The sequence below is a fragment of the Rattus rattus genome, chromosome 8 (genome assembly GCF_011064425.1).
Source record: "Rattus rattus isolate New Zealand chromosome 8, Rrattus_CSIRO_v1, whole genome shotgun sequence".
NCBI lineage: Eukaryota > Metazoa > Chordata > Mammalia > Rodentia > Muridae > Rattus > Rattus rattus.
Window position 1 is genome coordinate 17,891,115 of NC_046161.1, and position 19,851 is coordinate 17,910,965.

At 47.0% G+C, this 19,851-nt stretch overlaps 1 protein-coding gene across 1 annotated transcript in view; it reads left to right on the forward strand.

The window, feature by feature from the left end:
• Smarca4 (SWI/SNF related, matrix associated, actin dependent regulator of chromatin, subfamily a, member 4) overlaps positions 1-19,851 on the forward strand; it is a 91,555-nt gene that overhangs the window by 5,162 nt on the left and 66,542 nt on the right. Inside the window, exons 2-8 of the mRNA XM_032911080.1 lie at positions 11,451-11,700; positions 13,368-13,500; positions 14,187-14,591; positions 14,856-14,954; positions 16,436-16,694; positions 17,903-18,029; positions 18,492-18,665. Of these exons, the coding sequence (XP_032766971.1) occupies positions 11,479-11,700; positions 13,368-13,500; positions 14,187-14,591; positions 14,856-14,954; positions 16,436-16,694; positions 17,903-18,029; positions 18,492-18,665 (1,419 nt within the window). The 5' untranslated portion in view covers positions 11,451-11,478. The remainder of the gene's footprint in view (positions 1-11,450; positions 11,701-13,367; positions 13,501-14,186; positions 14,592-14,855; positions 14,955-16,435; positions 16,695-17,902; positions 18,030-18,491; positions 18,666-19,851) is intronic.

The following is a 19,851-nucleotide window of genomic DNA, read 5'->3' on the forward strand; positions in this document are numbered from 1 at the left end:
GACCTCAAACTCATGACAATCCTCTTGTCTCAGCCTCTCAGGACTGGGTTTACAGGCTTGGATACCACACTTGGCTCAAGGCATTGCTGTTTCATTTTCGACTTCATCACAAGGTGTACATAGCTTCTCACTGAGTGGCTAGCAAGGGTTCTGTGCTTTCATAAGCTGTAGTAGCATTGAAAAATACTTGAGAGTTCAATGATTTTTGATTTATTTTGTTTTTAACCAAGAATTTGGGGCTGGGATCTAGCTTAGTGGTAGCTTAGTATACACTAGGCCCTAAAGTCTATCTCCAGTCAACACAAGCACAGACACAGTCTATAGAAAACATGGGTCTGGAGGAATGAAGAGATGGCTCAGTGGTCAAGAGTACTGGCAGCTCAGCTGGGTGGTGGTGCCTTTGATCACAGCACTCAGGAGGCAGAGACAGATGGATCTCTTATGAGTTTGAGGACAGCCTGGTCTACAGATAGAGTTCTAGGACAGTACTGTCAGCTCTTTGAGAGGACCCAGGTTCCATTCCTAGCAGACACATGGTGGTTCATAGCAGTCTGTCACTCCATTCCTGCGAGATCCAGTGCCACCTTCTAGCCTCGATGGGCACTGCACATAGGAATTACACAAATACCCATGCAAGCAAAACACCCACAGATGTGAAACAATAATTACAACAATGGAAACATGTGTGAAACTGTTTTTGTTTGTTCCTGTTTGATTTTTTTTTTTTTTTTGAGACAAGGTTTCTCTGTGTAGCCCTGGCTGTCCTGAAACTTACTCTGTAGATCAGGTTGGCTTCAGATGCACAGAGATCCACCTGCCTCTTCCTCCCCTGTGCACCACCCCTGCCTGGTATGAAGCTGTTCTTTGATATTTACTGTTACTTAACAAAATGTCTCAGTTTAGTCATTCTCATAAACATAAATAAATAAATGATTTTTTAAAAAGTGGGCTGGAGAGATGGCTCTGCTGGAAAGATTGCATACTTTTCTTTCAGAAGATCAAAGTTGGTTTCCAGCATTCATGTTGGGTGCCCCATAACTACCTAATTTCTACAACTCCAGTTCCAGGAGGATCTGATATCTTTGATTTTTCTTGGACACTTGTGCTTATGTGTGTATACCCACTACACAGACACACAGATACACATAATTAAAAATAATAGCATCTAAAAATGATGTGTACCTGTATGGATATATGCATGTAGGTACCTGTGGAAGCCAGAGAAGTCAGGAGTTGAGTCCTCTGGCTGGATTTGAAGTTACAGGTGTTGTGAGCTGTGCTGCATGTGTGCTGGGGTTACAGGTGTTGTGAGCTGTGCTGCATGTGTGCTGGGGTTACAGGTGTTGCGAGCTGTCCTGCATGTGTGCTGGGGTTACAGGTGTTGTGAGCTGTCCTGCATGTGTGCTGGGGTTACAGGTGTTGTGAGCTGTCCTGCATGTGTGCTGGGGTTACAGGTGTTGTGAGCTGTCCTGCATGTGTGCTGGGGTTACAGGTGGTGTGAGCTATCCTGCATGTGTGCTGGGGTGAGCTCTATTCTTTGTAAAAACAATAAATGCTGAACCATCTCTTCAGACCCTAAAATACAGAAAATAAAATGGAATAGCAGTGTGGCTTGTGGTGGAGCATTTGCTTAGCATTTTTACTCCTGGGTTCAGTCAGTCACACTACACCCTGAATCTTTAAAAGCTCTGAATAAAAGTGGCAGTATTGGGGTTGGGGATTTGGTTCAGTGGTAGAGCGCTTGCCTAGGAAGCGCAAGGTCCTGGGTTTGGTCCCCAGCCCCGGAAAAAAAAAAAAATGGCAGTATTGTCTGGGATATGTCAAGGATCTGTCAGTCAAGGCCATGAGATCTTACTGATCTCATATCTTAGCAGAAGTGTTAAGCTCATTAAGGTAACTAGTGAGTTTGCTGTTTGCTGTGTACCTGCAGCTGCTGCTATGAAGTTTTCTGTATGTGGAGTTGGGAGACTTTGTCTAGGGGTTGACATTTCCATAGCTGCATGAAAGAAGGGGCTGTTGTTGGCTTCCCTTTGTTTTCCTCCCGGAAGGCGATATATACAGAAATAAGCAAGTGGATGTTAGCAAACAGACCAGCCCTGATCCCTTCCTGCCATTTGTACCCCAAGCTGGTTTCTAGAGCTTATGAGATGAATTCAGGCAGCCCAAGCTGGCTTCAAACTCATTTTGTGCCCGAGAATGATTCTGAACACCACCCTTTACCTCCCAAGTGCTAGGATGACGGGTGTGGGATATACGTACTGTTTGACTTTTTTTTGAGGGGTAGGATGGGAACTGTTTAGATCTTATTATCTATCTCGCTGGCCTGGAACTCAAATGAAGCTCCTGTTAGCCTTGGCGTTTGGATGCTTCTGCCTCACCCTCCTATGTGCTAAGGTTAGTGTGTGTGCCACCATAGTCTGCTAACAGCTTGTCTTTTGCCCTGTGTGTTCACCAGTGAATGTGGTTAAAATTGCTTGGGGTGTAGCTTGGTTTGTAGAGTGCTTGCCTGACATACATATATGAAGTCCTGGGTTCCATACTGCAGAAACCAGCATGGTAGTGTATGCCTGTGAACCCAACACTTGGGAGGTAGAGGCATGAGGATCAAAAAAGTCCAGGGTTTAGCTGGGTGTAGTCGTGCATGCTTTTAATCCCAGAGCAAGAGACAAAGATAGGCAGAGGTAGATGAATTCGAGGTCAGCCTTATCTATATAGTTCCAGATCAGCTGGGGTTACATAGTGAGTCTGTATCCCAAAAACACAAACAAAATTCTCAAGTTCAGCAACAGAAAAACAAGCAGTGCATTCATTTTCAACTGTGGCGACTGTCAGTTTTAAGTTGTTTTGCCAGCTGGGTATGCCTCATTGGCTCAGGAAGCAGGTGGCTACATGACAGTTGCTGCATCACCTGTGACAGTGGGAGGCGTCAGTCAAGGACATCTGATGTGCTTCTTGTGTGTGTCCTAAAAGTCTCAGGAGAATTGCACTGTGGGCCATCATCCCACTGTGCCCTTGGAATTTAATCTGGAATCCAGGTGGACATGTGTGATGCTGTTTACTTCCCAGTACACCCTCTGCCTGTGAGAGGTTCAGTGACCTCTGTAGGTATTGTTCTGCTGTCGCTCCCTGCTTCTCTGTCATTCATCGTCTTCTGTGCCCCTGGTGGGAACTTCTCCCACCTACGTTATTTGTGTATACACTAGGCTAGTGGGAGCTAGTGAGAGGCCTACTGGGGTGGAACCAACCTTAAACAAGAGAAAGGATATGGACAGAACAGATTTGTGTAACCTTACTGCAGATGTGGGGACTAGCACAGTCTAGCCAGTGGTGAAAAGCTCATCCCAGGGGTAGAAAGGCTAAGTGGGCTATATCCTTGTAGCGCCCCCAATCACTGTTGAATTCATAAAACTCCCTGAGGATGGTGAGGTCTATCTGACTCTCAGGGCCTGTGGTACTGAGATCCTTTTTTTATTATTATTAAAATTATATTGGTGTTCTGCCTCCATGTATGTCTGTGTGAGGGTGTCTGATCCTCTGGAACCTGGAATTAACAGACAGTTGTGATTGTATGATTGTAGGTGCTGGGATTTGAACCTGGGCCCTAAGAACAGCCCAGCTCTTACCCACAGAGCCATCTCTCCAGCGCACAGTGCTGAGATTTTAAGTGATTTTCAAGTGAATGAAAATAGAAGGGTGCAAGATCCCAGAATCCATGCACAATTTCTTTTCACCCATTCACTCACTCACTCACCCCCCCACCCACTCACTCCGTTCTTCCCTCCTTCCCTTCCTAGCTCTCTTTCTTTTCTTTTGACCGGTTTCTTTGTTTATCCGTGGCTGTCTTAGAACTAGCTCTGTCAACAGCCTAGCCTCAAATTCAAAGAGTTTGTCCCTGCCTCTGTCTCTGCCTATGCTGAGATTAAAAGTATGCATCACCGCTGCTTAGCAACACACACAATTTCTAAGTCCAATTTGTGTGTGTGTGTGTGTGTGTGTGTGTGTGTGTGTGTGTGTGTGTGTGTGTGTACGTGTGTACATACATCCACTGTTGCTTTCTTCTGACACCAGAAGAGGGCATCAGATCCCATTACAGATGGTTATGAGCCACTGTGTGGTTGCTGGGATTTGAACTCAGGACCTCTGGAAGAGCAGCCAGTGGTGCTCTTGACCGATGAGCCAGCCCTTGGCTTTTTTTTTTTTTTTTTAAAAAAGACTTATTAGTTTTATGTCTATGAGTACATTGTAGCTGTCTTCAGATACACCAGAAGAGGGCATCAGATCTCTTTACAGATGGTTGTGAACCACCATGTGGTTGCTGGGAATTGAACTCATGACCTCTGGAAGAACAGTCGGGTGCTCTTAACCGCTGAGCCATCTCTCCAGCCCCCTTGGCTTTTTTTTAAAACCTTGTGTGTAGGCACGTGTTTGGTGGCCCAAAGGTAACAATGAACATCGTCCTTAATTGCTGTTTGCCTTGTATTTTGAGCTTTTGAAAACAGAGTGCATTGGTTGGTTTAGCCCCTTGTTGTGGTGGCCACAGGCAGTTAGTGTTCACATGGTGCTTTACTCAGCCTTGGTGCTTTCAGAGGGAGTTCTTTGCTCACTGAACCCCCTCCCAACCCCTGAGTTTCAGTAGTGAAGCTGCCTACCTAGATGCACTCCTTTCTGTTCCCTGTGCAGAGCTCCCTTGTTCTTCCCCAGTGTTGGTAGGCTGCCTAGCTGATGGTGGCTCTGCTCACTTGCTGGCTTTTCTGCAGCCTGATGTTTCAGAGGCAGCAGCTAGAAGAGCAAGTGCTGTTTTTGTTTTTAGGTTGTTTTTTTTTTTTTTTTTTTTTTCCCCCGGGGCTGGGGGCCGAACCCAGGGCCTTGCGCTTGTTGGCAAGTGCTCTACCACTGGGCTAAATTCCCAACCCATAGGTTGTTTTTTATTTATATTTGTATGCATGTATCATGTGTGTAGATACCCAGGGAAACCAGAAGGGTGTCAGAGCTCCTGAAACAGGAGTTGTAGGACATTGGATTTGTATGCATTGGGAACTGAGCTCTGGCCTTCTTGAAGAGCTGTTGCTCCAGCCTCCAAGTGACACTCTCAAGAGCCTCTTGTACTTTATGTAGTGGTTTAAATAAATGGTCTTGGTTCTCATAATCTCAAGCATTTGAGCCCCCGTTGGTGGTGCTGTCTCGGACGGCCTTGCTAGAGGAAGTAGCTCAGTTAGGTCGGGATTAAGAGTGTACAGCCTTACCCTACTTTTTCTTCTTTTTGCTTGTGACTGAAGATAGGACCTCACAGCCCCCTGTTCTTGCTGCTGTGCCTGCCACTTGCTGCTATACTTCCACAAAGACATGATGGACTCTTAGTTCTTTAGAGCCTTAAACCAGAATATAGTCTCTTTTCCTTAAATTGTCTTTTATAGTCATGGTGTTTTATCAGGAAAATGAGTAACGAATGAACCTTCAAAAGTTGGTCTTTTTTTTTTTTTTCTTTTTGAGACAGAGTCTGTGGAACATTTGCTTTCCTGGACATTTGTCTCAATATGTAGACCAGGCTGGCCTGGCCTTTTAATTCGAGATCTGCCTACTGCTGTTCCATGTGTTGTGATTAAAGGCTATGATAACAGGCCTTGTCCTTAAAGGCGATACTAAGCTGGATGCCGGGGCACCTGTGTGACCTTATCAATGGGAAGTTAAGGGCAGCAGAATCTAGAGATCTAGCCTGAGATAATTTCTTAAAAAACAAAATGAAGTCAGTTCAGGAGTACTGTTGAGCAGAGGCTATAGCAGTCAAATGCCCTTGCTTTCAGCTCATTGACAGGGGCGTTGGCTTGTACTGGCTTTGGGGTTGTAAGGAGATGATGAACTACTGTTTTCTGGTGATGCTTGCAGGTTTGCCTCAGCTTTATCTCTAGCTGCCTAGGAAGTAGAGGATCCGATAAGATTAAAGCTTTTGCAGGTAGCAGGCACCTATAGCTTTGTTCACTGGACTCAGGTTCCTAGTCGGCAGCCCCCCCCCTTTTTTTTTTGAGACAGGGTGTCTTTGTGTAGCTCTCTGGCTATCCTAGAACTAGCTCTGTAGACCAGGCTGGCATTGAAATCAGATCTACCTGATCGTCTCCCACCCACCTACTCTGCTTTTTCTTCTGACTAGCCTTAAAACCGAATGGAAATAGTTTAGACTTTAAAAACCAATGTCCCTAAGTGTTTTGTCTGCATGGTGTATCTGTGCACCACTTTTGTTACTGGTGCCTGTGTGTGGAGGCCAGAAGATAATATTGGATCGCCTAGAACAATTGTTCCTTGTCGTGTGGGTGCTGGGAATTGAACCTAGTTCCTTTGGAAGAGCAGCCCGTGCTCTTGTTCTTACCCTGGAACCAGCAGCAGTTTGGACTTTTAATTTTCTATCTAGAAAACTGTTTCCTCCTTTCAGATTAAAAAAGTTTTACAGTTTTTTTTTTGTTTTGTTTTGTTTTGTTTTTGTTTTTTGAAGACAGTTTCCCAGGCTAATAGCAAATGTCTGTGAAACCTCAAGAGCTCTGATCTTCTTTGGTGCAGGGTCTCTCCCTGGACCTGAAACTTGTTTTGGTTGAAGGATTGTCTTCATGTCCCAGTCCTGGGATTACAGGCAAACACAACCATGCCCTGCTTTGTACATGGGTGCTGAGGAATGGAGTTCAGAGCTTCAGTGCTTGCATAGCCAGTGGGCTTCTTTGTCTTTGAGAGACAGTCTTACCATGTAGCCCTGGCTGGCCTAGCAGGGTTTCACGTTCCTGTTTTGAAGACTTAATTGATAAAATCAGCTATAGGGAAATAAACTGTAGAAAAGCAGGCCCATTAAGTGCTGAGAAATACTGTTTTGAAGGGTACTCCAGGAGGCCCAGGCAGCTTTTTGGCCTAGATACCCTGAGGAACCACCAGCCCCTTCTCCCACTACAGTGGTCAATCCTTGGGATTGTGGTAACATGATAGGCCTGCGCCACCATACCCTGATCTGATTTCTCTGCCTGAGATACAGTGTTTTCTTCAACCAAATGAAGGCAAGGTTTGGGATCACAAATGACTTTTGATTTCTGTTTTTTGTTTCTGTATTTCTTAGTGATAAGAATATATTATGGGGGTTGGGGATTTAGCTCAGTGGTAGAACGCTTGCCTAGCAAGCGCAAGGCCCTGGGTTCGGTCCTCAGCTCCGAGAAAAAAAAAAAAAAAAGAATATATTATGACATCATCAGGAAAGTGATTTAGATATGGGAATTGTATCTCAGACCCTGTCTCAGACTACAGAGTTGTTATAATGCTTTTGGACTGGATAGCTACAAAGAAATTACTTTCCCATGGATTAATTTTTTTGTTGTTGTTGAGTACACATATGTTTGTATTATGTATATGTGTGTGAGCCATCTCATGAGCCCTCACAGTTCTCTTTATGGTTTAGCATAAGGGCATGTATGTGCATGTGGAGGCTAGAGGATAATCTTGGGTGTCATTAGAAATGCCATTCACCTTTGAGAGATCTTTTATTGTCCTGGGGTAAACCTAGGACTTCATGTATGCTATTCATGTGCTATTCCACTCAATCACACATTGAGCCCCGAGAGAGAGAGAGAGAGAGAGAGAGAGAGAGAGAGAGAGAGAGATATTGATTCTACTACTGTATAGAATGGGTATCATGGCATATGATTTTTTTTTTCTTTTCTTTTTTCGGAGCTGGGGACCGAACCCAGGGCCTTGCGCTTGCTAGGCAAGCGCTCTACCACTGAGCTAAATCCCCAACCCCATGGCATATGATTTTAATCCAGGTGGATTGCTTGAGTTCCAGGATGGTCTGATCTGTATAGTAAGACCTTGTCTAAAAACATTACAAAAAAAAGTGTGTGTGTGTGTGTGTGTGTGTGTGTGTGTGTGTGCGTGTGTGTGTGTGTACGTACATATATAAACACACACACACAAATATATATTTGTTTTTTTATTTCTCATTGTATGTGTATGTGCACGCGCTTGAGTTGAATGCCCGTGGAAGCCAGGATAGGATATCGGATACTCTAGAGCTGCAGTTACAGGGCTGTCAGCCACCCAGTGTGGGTGCTGCGAACAAAACTCAGGTCTTACAGAGGAGCAGCTATCACTTTTTTTTCTTTTATAAAAATTTATTTATTTTATAGACAGTGTTCTGCCTGCATGTATGCCTGCAGCCAGAAGAGGGCACCAGATCTCATTATATAGATGGTTATGAACCATGTTGTTACTGGGAATTGCACTCAGGACCTCTGGAAGAGCAGTCAGAGCTCTTAACCTGTGAGCCATTTCTGCATTTCTGTAGCCAGCCCCCCCTTTTTTTCTTTATTTTTTCCTTTTTTTATCTTTTTTTGAGACTGGGTCTCTATTGTGTACCTCTGGCTATCCTGGAACCTGCTATGTAGACCAGGCTGATCTTGAGCTCACAGAGATCCATCTGCCTGTGCCACCTGAGTGCTGAGATGAAGGACATGAGCTACCACACCCACTTGAGCAGCAAACATCCATAACCGCAGAGCCGTTTCTTCAGCCCTTTATATTCTATTTTTATTTTTTTGTGTGTGTTTTTTTTAATCTATGTACTGTGTACGTAGATCCTGTCTCAAATGTCAGATACCCAAGGTTATCCTCTGGCTTCCACACACAACATACATTCCTTTATTTGAGTATGTGCTAGTCCCTGGGCTTGTGTGTTGTCATGGCACACGTCTGGAAGAAGACAGTCTGTAAAACTCAGTTTTCTTCTTTTACCGTGTGGGTCCTGTAATTTGAACTCAGATTAGGCTTGGCAGCCAGTGCCCTTACCTGTTGAATCATTTTGCCAGTCCCTTCACCCCAACCCCCATTTTTGAGATAGGCTCTTGCTGTAGCTCTCTGTGTGGTTGGTGTGTGTGTGTGTGTGTGTGTGTAGAGGTGCTCTCTTTCCTTAGTTGTTCCCTTGTTCTTTAAGGCAGTCTCCTACTGAATCTGGAACGTGTGACCCCGCTAGACTGACCAGCCAGCAGTACTCCTATTGCTAGGGTTATAAATGGGCACTGTTGTGTTCAGCTTGTTCAAGAGTGCTGAGGATCAAAGCTTGGATTCCTATGTGTAGGACAGGTACTTTAACCAGTAAGCTGCTCCCAGCCCCAAATTTTAATGGTATCTTCATGTCATGGCCTTCTCTGGAAAGGCTGTGTCATTTGCTAAGAGTTTACTTCTTTTCTTTTCTTTTTTTTTTCTTTTTTTAAACATTTTATTTATTTTATGTATGTGCACACCCTGTTGCTGTCTTCAGACACTCCAGCAAAGGGCATCAGAGCCCATTACAGATGGTTGTGAGCCACCATGTGGTTGCTGGGAATTAAACTAAGGACCTCTGAAAGAGCAGCCAGTGCTCTTAACCACTGAGCTATCTCTTCAGCTCAAGAGTTTATTTCTGTTGAATTTATGGAGTAGAATTTCATGTTTGAGTCTTGGTCTTTCTCTTAAGGTCAGTAAGCCTTAAGGGATTTGAAGGGCAGACTAACACTCTATTCCTCAGCTCTTTGTATTGTGATCAGAAAGATGGCCTGGAGAAGGGTAGGTCTCATCCATGTCCTCACCCTGGGGGAGTCCACTGATCCAATTGGTTGGTTGAGCGCTCTCGTGCTTGCTGTCTGTCTGTCTGTCTGTCTTTTTTACTTGTTATTTTGTTTTGAGATGAGGTCTCTGTGTTGCCCTGGCTGTTCAGAAACTCTCTATGTAGACCAGCTAGCTTTGAACTCACATGTTCCTGTTTGCCTTCTAAGTGTTATGATTAAGGGTATGAGCCACCACACCAGGCTTATTTTTGTTTTTGAGATACTGTATGTAACCCAGGATGAACCTGGAGATCACTATGTAGTCAAGGTTGACCTTGAACTTCTGGCCCCTTGCTTCCACCTTGTTAAACACACTCTCCTCCCCATTAGAATCTTTTGATGGGCTCATAGTAGCCTTACCATCCATTGGCTCCTGGTTTTTCTGGGGTTCCTAAGGTGATCTAGAGTAATGATTCAAGATAGGCTTTCAGAGACTTTGATAGCTGTGTGTTAGGGGCTAGAACCATGTGATGTTCCTTCCTCCCAGATGACTTCTAGAGCAGGAGAGGTAAGTAGTTTAGCTATCATTTAACTTTTAGGTTAAAAGAATAGCCAACTTGTCTCTTGGCTGTAGGTAGATGCTTCAGTGAATCAAGGTCTAAAGTCTTATATATAGGCAGATTTTTCTCTTTTTCTTTTCTTTCTTTGTTTCTTCTTGTCCTCATTCTTGTTTTTGTTCTTTTGTTTGTTGTTTGAGACCTGGCTGGTCTGGAAGTAAGTCTGTGTAGACCAGATGGTTTCAAACTCACAGAGATCCACTTGCCTCTGCCTTCCACTGCTAGATTTAAAAGTGTGTGCCATCATGCCTGGACTCATTTTCTTTCTTAACTGACAAGGCCAGTTAAGGTCACGATTCCTAAGAGAACCTTTGACTCCTCCAGCCTTTCTTTTACCAGTTGTCTATCTCTGTAAAGACAAGTTAAAGGGCTTGACTGCGGCTTTTCTTGGAAGTATGGAGGGAGTTTCTCTTCACATTGACCTTCTTTGTGGACTGGACACTGATTAGAGCTCACTGATATTGTGTGTGTGTGTGTGTGTGTGTGTGTGTGTCTGTCTGTCTGTCTGTCTTGTGTCTGTCTCTGTGCGTGTCTGTCTTTGTCTGTCTGTCTGTGTCTGTTAGTCCTGTCTCCATGACCTTCATGAACAAGAGAACAGCTGACTACACAGTTAAAGGACGATTTGAGAGTTGCCCACAGTCCCCTGAGGACCTAGTTGATCTTGGAGGTAATGGGAGGATATTCTCCCTCTGACCACAGTGTAGCTTCCAAGCATGGTCATTGACCACACCCATGAGGTCAGTTTCACCAGTCTGTTACTTTAACTACCATGTGATATTTAGATAAGGCTGGGTCAATACCCAGAAGTAATTCAGTGATGGTGGTAGGGAGTGAGACAGGGTCTCTCTATGTAGTCCTCACTGGCCTGGAACTTGTGTAGACCAGGCTGAACTCAAATTAAAAGATCCTCTGCGGGGTTGGGGATTTAGCTCAGTGGTAGAGCGCTTGCCTAGTGAGTGCAAGGCCCTGGGTTCGGTCCCCAGCTCCAAAAAAAAGGAAGAAGAAGAAGAAAAAAAAAAAAAAAAAAGATCCTCTGCCTCCCTATTACTGGAGTGGTGGGCCTGCACCGTCATCTTCTGCTTTCTGAGCTGATTTCTTTTCCTGAGGTAGCATTGTTTTCTCCAAGAAGAATAAAAGGTTTGGAACAAAAGTTTGTTATAAGGCCTGCAAGATGGGGCACTGTGGGCTGGGTGAACTGACTGGCCTTTGGGCCCTTCTTTGCTGTTCTTGACATAACCAAACCCATGTCCCAGATTCTAGAATGACCAGAATTTCTTTCCAACAGGAGACCACTGCCTGTAGCTTCTGAAAAGATGTCTACTCCAGACCCACCCCTGGGTGGAACCCCTCGGCCTGGTCCTTCCCCAGGCCCTGGTCCTTCACCTGGTGCAATGCTGGGTCCTAGCCCTGGCCCCTCACCAGGTTCTGCCCACAGCATGATGGGGCCAAGCCCAGGACCTCCTTCAGCAGGACATCCCATGCCCACCCAGGGGCCTGGAGGGTACCCCCAGGACAACATGCATCAAATGCACAAGGTAGGCATCCCGTGATCTCATTCCTGTACTCCGTTCCTGAGACTTGCCTTTTTGTCTCATACAAAGCTGCAGGAGCCTCCCTACATTAGAGGAGAGATCTTTATGGAGGTGACTTGGATTGGTTCAGATTCCTACCCTATAGTGTATTCCTCTGAACAAAGGGATCAGGCTGTTCTCCTGAGCCAGGAGGCTGAGCAGCCATTCCACCCTACATTCTCCATACTCCTTGTACCTTCTCTTGTTATAAGGAATTCCCAAGTTCCTCCAAGGAGGCTCTTCTGGCTGTACTGGTGGCCTACACACATGGAGAGTATTCAGCCTGCCAAGCATCTCTCCTGTCCTGAGGCCTTGGTCTTCCTCTTAGGACTGGCCGGGAGTAATGTCAACATTTGTCTGGGCCCACAGAGGCTGGGGTGTAAGAAGATGTAGTTGAAGACAGCAGGAGGGTTTACCATAGTGGCGCTGTCAGTTGTTCCTCTTCCCTGCAGGGTTGCTCCTGTGTTTGCTTCCTACCCCTGCAGACTTCCAAGTTTAGGTTGTGTTCCCTATCCACAAATGAGGAAGGCGCTCCCTCACACGCCTCTCTCATTCCTCTGCCTGGGTTGTCCTTGTACTCTGCTTCTGAGACACCTCCATCTCTGGCTTCCCAGTTCCCGAACTGTTCTGTCATCTTAGAGCATTTATCTTGCTCCTTTCCTATAAAGGAAGCTCTGGGTCACATGTATGAGCCCACTGTCTGGTTTACAGGGTCCTCCATGTGCCACAAACTACATCTCTTTTACCTGTGTTCCTTATCCTAGCATTGCTCACACATGCTACTGCCCATTGGACACCTACCATGTATCTAGAAATCTATGTACTGGAGTCCTGGTGGATAACACCTCACCGAGCCTCTTCTATGCTGTAGGCAACCCTGTTGCTCACCATAAACAGTCTTGGGGAGCCTGCACAGAGTAGTGGCCCCACAGGAAGCTGCCCTCATGCCCCTGTCTCAGCTTCCTTTGTTACAGCTATACTAAGTGTGGCTTTGGTGTCACTCTCCTTCATCACATGCTGGCCTGTGAGTTTTTGCTGAGCACAATGCTTGATAACCAGTCCTAGCTCACAGAAGGGTCTTAGGTAATCTCTCCCAGTGGCCGCGCTAGCCGTTTCCCTGGGAGTCATGCCTACTCTCACAGGTGCCATATGCCAGCATCCTGCTAACATTGTGCTGTCTCAGTGGTGGGACAGTTCTGCATCCTTCCTTCCTAAGCTGGCAGCTGCTGAGGCCTTGAGGACAGTGGGGAGTCTCACTGTAGTCCAGTCTAAATATGCAGCGGACCTTTTTGTAGTCTGCTTGATTTATAGTCTCCAAGGGTGAGGGCTTCAGCCCTAGGTTTGCAGCAAGTCTCCTTGGCACAAAGTGCAAGAGACCAGGACATCTTTCTTTGTGGTTCTCACTGGCTTGAAAGACAGCTCCATGTCTCCACTGCCTAAGTAGTTACCTTTTCCAGTAGTTTGGTTTTGTGTTTGTCCTGACACCCAGAAGGTATGGTGAGTGTGCCTCAGAGCTAGCCCTCTGGCCCCCTTGGGTGGACCTCTGTGGTCTTCTTTCTCAGCTTTGCCTCTTGAGCTTTGCGCAGCTGCCTCTTGTCCTTGGCTGACCTGTGTCCTTGTACATCTTACAGCCTATGGAGTCCATGCACGAGAAGGGCATGCCTGATGACCCACGATACAACCAAATGAAAGGGATGGGCATGCGATCAGGAGCCCACACAGGTATGGGACCTCCGCCTAGTCCCATGGACCAGCATTCTCAAGGTACAGTCTGGGCTGGTTTTTGTTTCATGTTCATGTGCCTGGAGCTCAGAATCTGCTTTCTTTAGTGGAGATTTCAAGTACAACTGAGCTATGGGTTGGCCTCCCTGGTGACGTGTGGCTAGTTCTCTATATAGCCCTCTTGCCTTGGAGCAGTCTCGAATACTGAACAGGTGGGACAGAAATGATTGGTCAGCATGTTGTTTGAGGTCAGGGATTAGCATGATGGAGCTGGGGCTAGCAACTCCAGTGGTGCCTTAGGCCACTGCTTTAGGCAAGTTGGCTTTTCTACATGGGGATGATTGATACTGTAGATGACTTGTTGAGTCCCCCCTGTCACTAGGGGCAGTAAGTAAGGTACTGGGTCCTGGGATTCATAGGAATGACAATGGAGAAGTTGACCTGGACAGAGGGCAGGCTTGATGGGGCCTGGTTTGCAGTTTTTACCTTTTGAATTGATTAACTGTACCCCACTGAAGCATGTATCCAAGCTCATTAGCTTGTGTCATGACCACATTAGCTGCTGGGCTGAGGCTCTGAGTCAGCCACCTACCTCTGGGTGCTTCTTGTTTGACTCAGGAGAATGATGTTGCCTAGTTACCTCTCCAGGGATGCCAGGTGATGTGATGTGATTTAGCTGTTATAGATGCATGCTGCTGAGTGACCACTGAACTAGTCTTTCCCTGCAGGTTACCCCTCACCCTTAGGTGGCTCTGAACATGCCTCCAGTCCTGTCCCGGCCAGCGGCCCATCTTCAGGCCCTCAGATGTCCTCTGGGCCAGGAGGGGCCCCACTAGATGGTTCTGACCCCCAGGCCTTGGGGCAGCAAAACAGAGGCCCAACCCCATTTAACCAGAACCAGCTGCATCAACTCAGAGCTCAGATAATGGCCTATAAGATGTTGGCCAGGGGCCAGCCATTGCCCGACCACCTGCAGATGGCCGTTCAAGGCAAGCGGCCGATGCCTGGAATGCAGCAGCAGATGCCAACACTACCTCCACCTTCAGTGTCTGCCACAGGACCTGGACCCGGCCCTGGCCCTGGCCCTGGCCCAGGTCCAGGACCAGCCCCTCCGAATTACAGTAGACCCCATGGTAAGACCTATATCCCTGCCCCTGGAGTGGGGAGAATGCTTAATGTGTATGATAATAGCAGGCAACCTTGGCTCCCAGCTAGTGGTACCTAGGACTGCTGTGATGGGTTGGGGGTGGGCGGTTATGTCTACCTAAATGCCATTTATTCATCACTCTGGCCAATAATTATTGTGGTGGGTGGGTATGTTCCCTGAGCTGATATGGGAGTAGGCCAGCAGGTTTGAACATAGTTGTATTTATGGTGCTTTCTTTCCTTTAATATAGGTATGGGAGGGCCCAACATGCCTCCTCCAGGACCCTCAGGTGTGCCCCCCGGGATGCCTGGTCAGCCTCCTGGAGGTCCTCCCAAGCCATGGCCTGAAGGTAAGTTTCTTTTCTATTGGTGACATGCTCTACTTCTTGTCATGAACCTGAACTATGCAGGACTCCAGAAATTAGGCTACAGTTTTTTGTTTTGTTTGTTTGTTTGTTCATTAGTTTGTTTTGGGTTTTTTGTTTTGTTATTTTAAGATTTATTTATTTATCATATATTCGTCACTTCAGACACACCAGAAGAGGGCATCGGATCTCATTAAAGATGGTTGTAAGTCACCATGTGGTTGCTGGAATTTGAACTCAGGACCTCTGGAAGAGCAGTCCATGCTCTTAACCACTGAGCCATCTCTCCAGCCCTAGGCTACAGTTTTTCACCCCAGAAACCTCGGATTTTTCGGTGGAATTCTCTGGGGTTCAGCTGGGGTCCGCAGGGTACTTCTTATCTTCCTTGTCCTATGGGTAGGAATCCTGCAGTCTCCTGCAGGGGATGTGTCTACTATGGGGCTCAAGGAGATGGCTGGTTATAGCTGTGACTACAGGCAAGCTTACTCAGGATAAGGGGCTCCTGAGCTTGGGGAGATGGGGTCTAGCATGTCCCTTTCTCTAGAGAACATCCCCAGTGGAGGTAGATAGAGGGCAAAATAGTTCAGTATCCTGCCAACTTTGCTAACTGCATGTGACCTTGGCCATGTCCTCTGAGACGTATTTCTGGAAAGTTCATTTGGATATTTCAAGGTCTTCATTTGAGTTGTAACAGTGGACCTTGACTATCTTCTTGGTCTGAGGTGAATCATTACTTATTGAAATCTGCTTTGTTTGGATGTGAACTAGAGTCATTCTCTGAGAGAGAAACTATCCAAGACCCTCAGTAGATACGTGACATGCAGAAAGCAGCAAACCCCACGCATGCCGTTTGTTTCCTTCATACACTGTTTATCAAGCAGAGTAACAAGAAGTAATGATAAAACTCATCGGCCCGGTTGGGGATTTAGCTCAGTGGTAGAGTGCTTGCCTAGCAAGCACAAGGCCCTAGGTTCAGTCCCCAGCTCCGAAAAAAAGAAAAAAAACAAACAAAAAAAAACCTCATCGGCCAAGATAGATTAAGCAGAAACGGTCTGAGGACAGTGTGCACCGAACCTGCCCTTGCGATGCTGCTGTGAGGAAGCAGTTACACTATGCAGAAGTAGAATTTGAGTGTAATTATTCAGAACAGCACACTATTAAGACAGTAATCATTTGTTCCTGGAATTTTCCATTTAATATTTTTAGACTGCCATTGACCAAGGGCAATTGAAACGTCAGAGGTGAAGCTGCTAAAGGGGAGGGGTGAGCTTGCATAGAAGAAAGATGGGGGCCCGCTGTCGCTGTGAAGCCAGACAGAACATCCAAACACTTGTGGTTAGGGCAGAGCTATGGGAGAACTGACCTGGAGGGTAGGAGTGTCTGGGTTCTGGCCTATGTGAGAGGTGGCTGGAAGGGCAGTCCTGGGGGCCCAGAGGTCAAGCAGCATACTCCACTTGCCTCTCCAGGACCCATGGCCAATGCTGCTGCCCCCACAAGCACCCCACAGAAGCTGATTCCCCCGCAACCAACAGGCCGCCCTTCACCTGCACCTCCTGCTGTCCCGCCTGCTGCCTCACCTGTAATGCCACCACAAACACAGTCCCCAGGGCAGCCAGCCCAGCCTGCTCCATTGGTGCCATTGCACCAGAAGCAGAGCCGCATCACCCCCATCCAGAAGCCCCGGGGCCTGGACCCTGTGGAGATCCTACAGGAGCGGGAGTACAGGTGAGCACCCAAGTGCTACACTGCCAGTGTTGATTCACGGTACAGGGAATGCTCTGTGTGGTCTTCTTGGGCTCAGTCCTTCTAGAGCCTTTGCACAGGCTGCGCCACACCTTCTAGCCATCAAGTGAGGTGGTGGCCATTTCTGTGGTCCCTGGACCCACTCCCTCTCTGCCTTGTACTTGTGCTCTGCATTGCTGCCAGTGCTTACTGCTGTATCCTTTCTAATGGGATGTGAGCCACAAGAGAACAAAGATTCCATATGAGAAACTGCCTTGGCACACAGTAGGTGCTCCATAAATAACTATAGGAAGGTAAAGTAGGGAACTTTTTCCACATAGGTTACTGGGAGGGTTAACCTGTAGATAACACATTGATGCTGCCCGTGGGCTTTGCAGATTTCCATAGCCCTGGGTCTCATGCTGAAGCTGGGCTGCCTAATGGCATAGGCCAACTCTCACTGCCCTTAGGGATTAGCACCTGGCTAAATCACTGTTCTAGTTTACTTTTCTATTGCTGTGGTGAAACACCAAAGCAGTCTAGAGAGGAAAGGGTTTATCTCCCCATGGATTTCCAGATAACAGTCCATTACTGAGGGAAGTAACTCAAGTCAGGACCTGAAGCACAGGCTGGGGAGGAACACTGCTCTTGTTCTCCAGCTCATGCACAGCCAGCTTTTCTATGTAGTTCAGAGCTACCTTTCTCAGAATCGTGCTGTCAGGGCAAGGCACGGCGGTGTATGCCTTTGGTCCCAGCTCTCAGGAAGCAGAGGCAGGTGGATCTTCATGAGTTTGAGGCCAGCCTGTTCTTATAAGCAAGTTCCAGGACAGCCAGGGCTACGTAGAGAAATCCTGTCTCGGAAAAGAAAAAAATTTTTTTCATGCTTCCACATTGGGCTGGCCATCTGCTCAAGCAACTTTTGCATTTGAGGTCCCCTCTTTCCAGATGATTCAGGGTTGTGTCATCTTGACAATAAAATCTAGCCGGGAGAGTTGTCAAGTCTCAGGCTCGCTGTGGTCCCAGCAGGCCTGTTCTCAAAAGCACTCTGAAGCCGCTTGTGAGGTTCTGTGTGGTAACTGATGTCCTTTTTTTGAAGAGTCCCCTCCTTTGAAGGACAGACTGTTTATAGACTCTGGCTTTAAAGATAGAGACCAGGTGACTTCTTGTAGACAAATAGTCCTCACCACCTTTCTTTCCCTATCTTTGCCCAGGCTGCAGGCTCGAATCGCACACAGAATTCAGGAACTTGAAAACCTCCCTGGGTCCCTGGCTGGGGACCTTCGAACCAAAGCAACCATCGAACTCAAGGCCCTTAGGTTGCTGAACTTCCAGAGGCAGGTGGGTCTGTTGGCCTGGGTCAGTGGGGATGCTGGGCTCCAAGAGTGCTTTGAGGGGTGTTATCTGGGATACCTGCATGGTTGGAGCAGTCAGGACTCTGGGAGAGTTAGTTTACTGTCATGGCTCATGCTTTGGTAAGACCCAGCCATGCATAGTCTGTGCCTACATGGGTATGGGCTCCTGAGGTTGCAGTTGGCAGCTAAGGCCTGGTGAGTCTCTTCCTGAGGGTACTATGCTTTTACACATCCCCTCAGGAACTGTATGTGTGGGTGTAGAAAAGTCCTGATCTCTTATGTTCTGTTCCTCGCTTGTTCTACCTGCTGTCTCCCAAGCATCCTCTGCATCCCAGACAGTTTGTTGTAGGCTCATCTGCCCAGCATGTGCTCATCACTCTGAGCATCTCCACAGACAGCACAAACCCATCATGCCTTAATGCCAGTGTCTCATTTTCCACCCCAAAAGCTGCGCCAGGAGGTGGTGGTGTGCATGCGAAGAGACACAGCCCTAGAGACAGCCCTCAATGCCAAGGCTTATAAGCGCAGCAAACGGCAGTCACTGCGGGAGGCCCGCATCACTGAGAAGCTGGAGAAGCAGCAGAAGATTGAACAGGAACGCAAGCGTCGTCAGAAGCACCAGGTGTGTTTGCCTTGCAGGGTGTACTCTGCTGAGTCTCCCTGCAAGCCAGAGTGTCCTGGGCACAGCAGTGTGCCAGTGCACAGACCAAACGGTAAGAGAAGAGGAGCAGGGATCATATCAGGCAGCTTCAAGAGGTGGGAGAAGAGGAGCGGGGACTTTAAAGAGGAATCCACCTTGGACAGATGGAGCTCAGTGAGGTTTCTGTGAGGGGCAGAGCAGAGAGACTTGAGCAAGGGTGCAGTGCTGAGGAGGGGCTGGGGCTGGAACATGCTCCCATGTGTCATCTAGAAGTGAGGACGAGGTAGTTGGCAAAGTGAGCCACAGACAATGTTTGGGCTTTTGCTCTGAGCAAGGGGAAACCACAAGAGACTTCGATTTTTACAAAGTCCATCAAGGACATGAAAGTCTGTTGTCAGATAGGCTTGTTCATGACTCAGTCTGCTCATGTATTCATTTGTTTTGTTTATTTTTTACTTGCACCTCACCTGCATGCCCAGTACAAGGTCAGAAGACAATAGCATCATATTCCCTGGAGTTGGAGTTAAAGATGGTGGTTAGCTACTATGTAGATGCTGGGAATTGAACCCACGTTCTCTGCAAGAGCAAAAGATGCACTTAACCACTCAGGCATCTTCCAGCCTTGTGTGTTTGTGTTTTTTGTTTTCTGAAACAGAGTCTTGGTAAGGAGCTCTGACGGTTGTGGTCCTCTCTGTATAACCCAGACTGTCCTCAGACCCCATAATCCTTGTACCTCAACGTCCTGCAGGCTAGGATTACAGGCATCGCCATGCTGGGCTCGGTTGCTCATGTACAGTTTACACATTTTAAAAACAATGACTGTTTATTCCAGGATGTGGTGTATTTATTCTGAAACGAAGGCAGAAATACAGGTCTACGGGCAGCCTGAGCCCAAGATGTATTTCCATTCTTTTTTTCGGAGCGGAGGACCGAACCCAGGGCCTTGCGCTTAAGAGGCAAGCGCTCTACCACTGAGCTAAATTCCCAACCCCCAAGATGTATTTCATTGATGGAATACTTGCCCACCACACACCACACAGTCATAGGCTTAATTTCTAGCTCCACACATAAGAAAACACAAAAATCAATGCTCAGTATTAATCATGGTTAACATTTTGGTAGTTACCATTCCATTTTCTTTATGTATGTGCATACTAATGAATCGTTA